At 37.2% G+C, this 2,715-nt stretch overlaps 3 protein-coding genes across 3 annotated transcripts in view; all 3 read left to right on the top strand.

Annotated features, from left to right (window-relative positions):
* C9374_012310 (uncharacterized protein) overlaps window positions 1-586 on the top strand; it is a gene marked incomplete at both ends in the record, with an annotated part of 1,055 nt that extends 469 nt beyond the window's left edge. The window contains one exon of the mRNA XM_044688063.1: window positions 1-586. This exon is cut by the window's left edge and continues 56 nt beyond it. Coding sequence (XP_044542495.1) covers window positions 1-586 — 586 coding nt within the window.
* A 445-nt stretch (window positions 587-1,031) lies between these two features.
* On the top strand, window positions 1,032-1,484 carry C9374_012309 (uncharacterized protein; the record flags this gene model as incomplete). Its single annotated transcript, XM_044688062.1, has 1 exon — window positions 1,032-1,484. One exon carries the CDS (start codon window positions 1,032-1,034, stop codon window positions 1,482-1,484), a length of 453 nt encoding a protein of 150 aa, XP_044542494.1.
* Window positions 1,485-2,118: 634 nt separating this feature from the next.
* On the top strand, window positions 2,119-2,544 carry C9374_012308 (uncharacterized protein; the record flags this gene model as incomplete). Its single annotated transcript, XM_044688061.1, has 3 exons — window positions 2,119-2,321; window positions 2,403-2,437; window positions 2,495-2,544. The coding sequence occupies 3 exons, from the start codon at window positions 2,119-2,121 to the stop codon at window positions 2,542-2,544; spliced, it is 288 nt and encodes a 95-aa protein (XP_044542493.1).
* Window positions 2,545-2,715: the final 171 nt, after the last annotated feature.

Genomic DNA, 2,715 nt, shown 5'->3' with positions numbered 1-2,715 from the left:
TCAACCAAAAGGAATGGCTGTCCTTTACCTTAATGACTTTGCTATGATGAACGAAGCGTTTGTCAACAGAAATATTATTTTCATATGTGACTTTATGCAACAAGGGATACATGCTGTAAAATCGTCATCAGGACAATTGCTTACAACAATCAAACTACATGATATTCCTCTTGTCAAGCCGTTAGATATTTGTATCCTGAATGGCGATGTTATTTTCACAAATGGTACTCCAACTGATTGTGTTCACATTTTAAGAAACTGTGACCCATTCTATGTCACCTTAGACTATCAATGTGTTGCAACTGTTGGTCGGCACGGCAAGAAGGAAGGCACTTTTTCTGAGCCTTGTAATATTATCTGTGAACAATCTACTGGAAAACTCATTGTTTCGGACACGTGGAATGATAGAGTTCAAATTTTCCAATACTCATCACATAGGAATGAAACCACGCTGCAATTTTTACACTGTTTTGGGAACCGAAAGGAAAAAACATTTAGAAATCCTCAAGGTTTATGCCTCAATCGCTTAAACGGAGAGCTTTTAGTGTGTGACAGCGGTAATGGTTGTATTCACATTTATCAATAACTTAATACTTAGTTCAAACAATGTAGATATTGGAGAATTGGACACAAAACCCCGTTTACAAAAAAAAACAGATTCGTTTTACCCAAATGAGATTTTCGCCATTCAAAACCAAATACTGTGTAGATAATGCATGCTCTCATGGATTCTGAAAACAAAATTTTACAATCAATTTGTAGGTACGGAAAACGTTTTTTCTACAAATTGATTGCAAAACCATGCACTTCCACTGAGATCTTCGATGGTTACTCCATGTTATTGGTGAACCATGTTCGCCATGCATTCCGTTGCAGTCAAAAGTTTACCAATGTACAAATATGGAGAAATTATGCTCGACGCACAATTCTAGGATGCATTCCTCAGGTGATTCTTCATAGCAGTTTTAAAAGAGTAGTTTCAAGTCTCACAGACCATTCCTCAAACAAAATAACTCGACATCTCTCACGCAATGCCATTGAAACGAAAATCTACTCGTCATTCTCAGCATGCAACAGACACGGAGATGAATGGTGGTGGTGACTCAAAAGAAGCATCGAATGCAGCCAGTGCTGCAACTCTCAAAGACGATAGAGAGCCTAAAATCACCTTCTTTTCACATTTGAAAGTTTTTAAAGTGATTGGACTGTGGAATTTAACATTACTCTCTTTGGGAGTTATTGGCTCCATGGCGTACGGAGTGCTGCCAATTATTTGCCAATATATTCTTGGAGATTTGATTGACGACTTTCTTGCTGCAAACTCAAACGCTGCATATCGAGCAGAAGCCATTAATCAAGTATGCATCAAATTGACAATTATTACATTCTGTGGTATGGCTGCTTTTGGCTTGTATCACTTTTTCCTTCAACTTTCCAATCACAGAATTGGAACTGCGTTAAGACAAGCTTACATGATGCATTGACAAGGCAAGAATGTCTTTCTTTGACATTAAGAAAGTAGGAGCCTTAACAGTCGTGTTGAGTGAAGATATCCAAAGATTCAAGACGTCTACACAACGAATTTTACATTTTCATGCAAAAATAATTCAATTCATTGTTGGATTTATTCTGGCTATTATACAATTGGAAAATGACCCTTATACTTGTTTCGACCACTCCATTGACCTACGTTTCACATACATCATGTCACTCTTATCGACAAGATTACAAGACAAGTGAATCGACTCACTGAACATTCTGCTGGAGTTGCCAATGAAATTACATCGTGCATTAGAACCATTCGATCCATGGCAGGAGAAAGTAAGGAATGGAAAGATTCAATCAAGATTTATACAAAATTAATACCAGGGAGTATTTAAGGGAACTGTTCACGCCATGGTTTTCATTTGGTAAGTGTGTTATTCAAAGAACATCATGTGACTCATCGTTAAAAATTTCACACAGCTGCCATGTTTGTCTGGGGAACTATTGCTTTAAGTTTTGGTATTCTGGACATGAGGCTGCCAACGGAGGTACACTTTAGGATCCATCTTAAAGTATTTGGAATGATGTTTGTGGAGTGGTTGCCATGATTGTGCCGCAACTTTTTCCCACACTATGGAAAGGCCTATGCCAGTAGACGACTTTATTGAAGGTCTTGTTGAGAGATCCTGCATTCCATTAAGTGGAGGTAAAACCATTGAACATATTGAAGGAAATATTCGTTTTGAAAATGTGGAATTTTCATATCCTTCTCGATCGAATGTCATTGTCATGAAAGATTTCAATTTGGAAATTAAGAAGGACAAACAGTTGCCCTCGTAGGACCAAGGTAAGAATTACACACTTGTTGCTTTGTATTTTAACAATGAATGTCTGAACACTTTATTGTAACAATATAGCGGTTCTGGAAAATCCACACTTGTTGGTCTTTTAGGTATGTAAATTCTTTGAAATTACAAGCTTTATAATAACTTTAAATTTCAAAATCCAGAACGTTTCTACACTCCAAATAAGGGACAAGTCTTTCTAGACAATATTTGACATTCAAGAACTTGATCCAACCTGGCTCCATCACAATATTGGAATTGTCAGTCAGGAACCTGTCCTCTTTTCTGGTTCCATCAAGTACAATATTGCCTATGCTTTAGGTTTAGAAAATGTCACACAAGAACAAGTAGAAAGTGCAGCCAAACAAGCCAATGCACATAATTT

This window comes from Naegleria lovaniensis (assembly GCF_003324165.1).
Source record: "Naegleria lovaniensis strain ATCC 30569 chromosome Unknown tig057, whole genome shotgun sequence".
Taxonomy (NCBI): Eukaryota; Heterolobosea; class Eutetramitea; order Acrasida; family Naegleriidae; genus Naegleria; species Naegleria lovaniensis.
The sequence above is the reverse complement of the archived record's forward strand: the minus strand, read 5'-3'. Positions and strand labels throughout refer to the sequence as shown.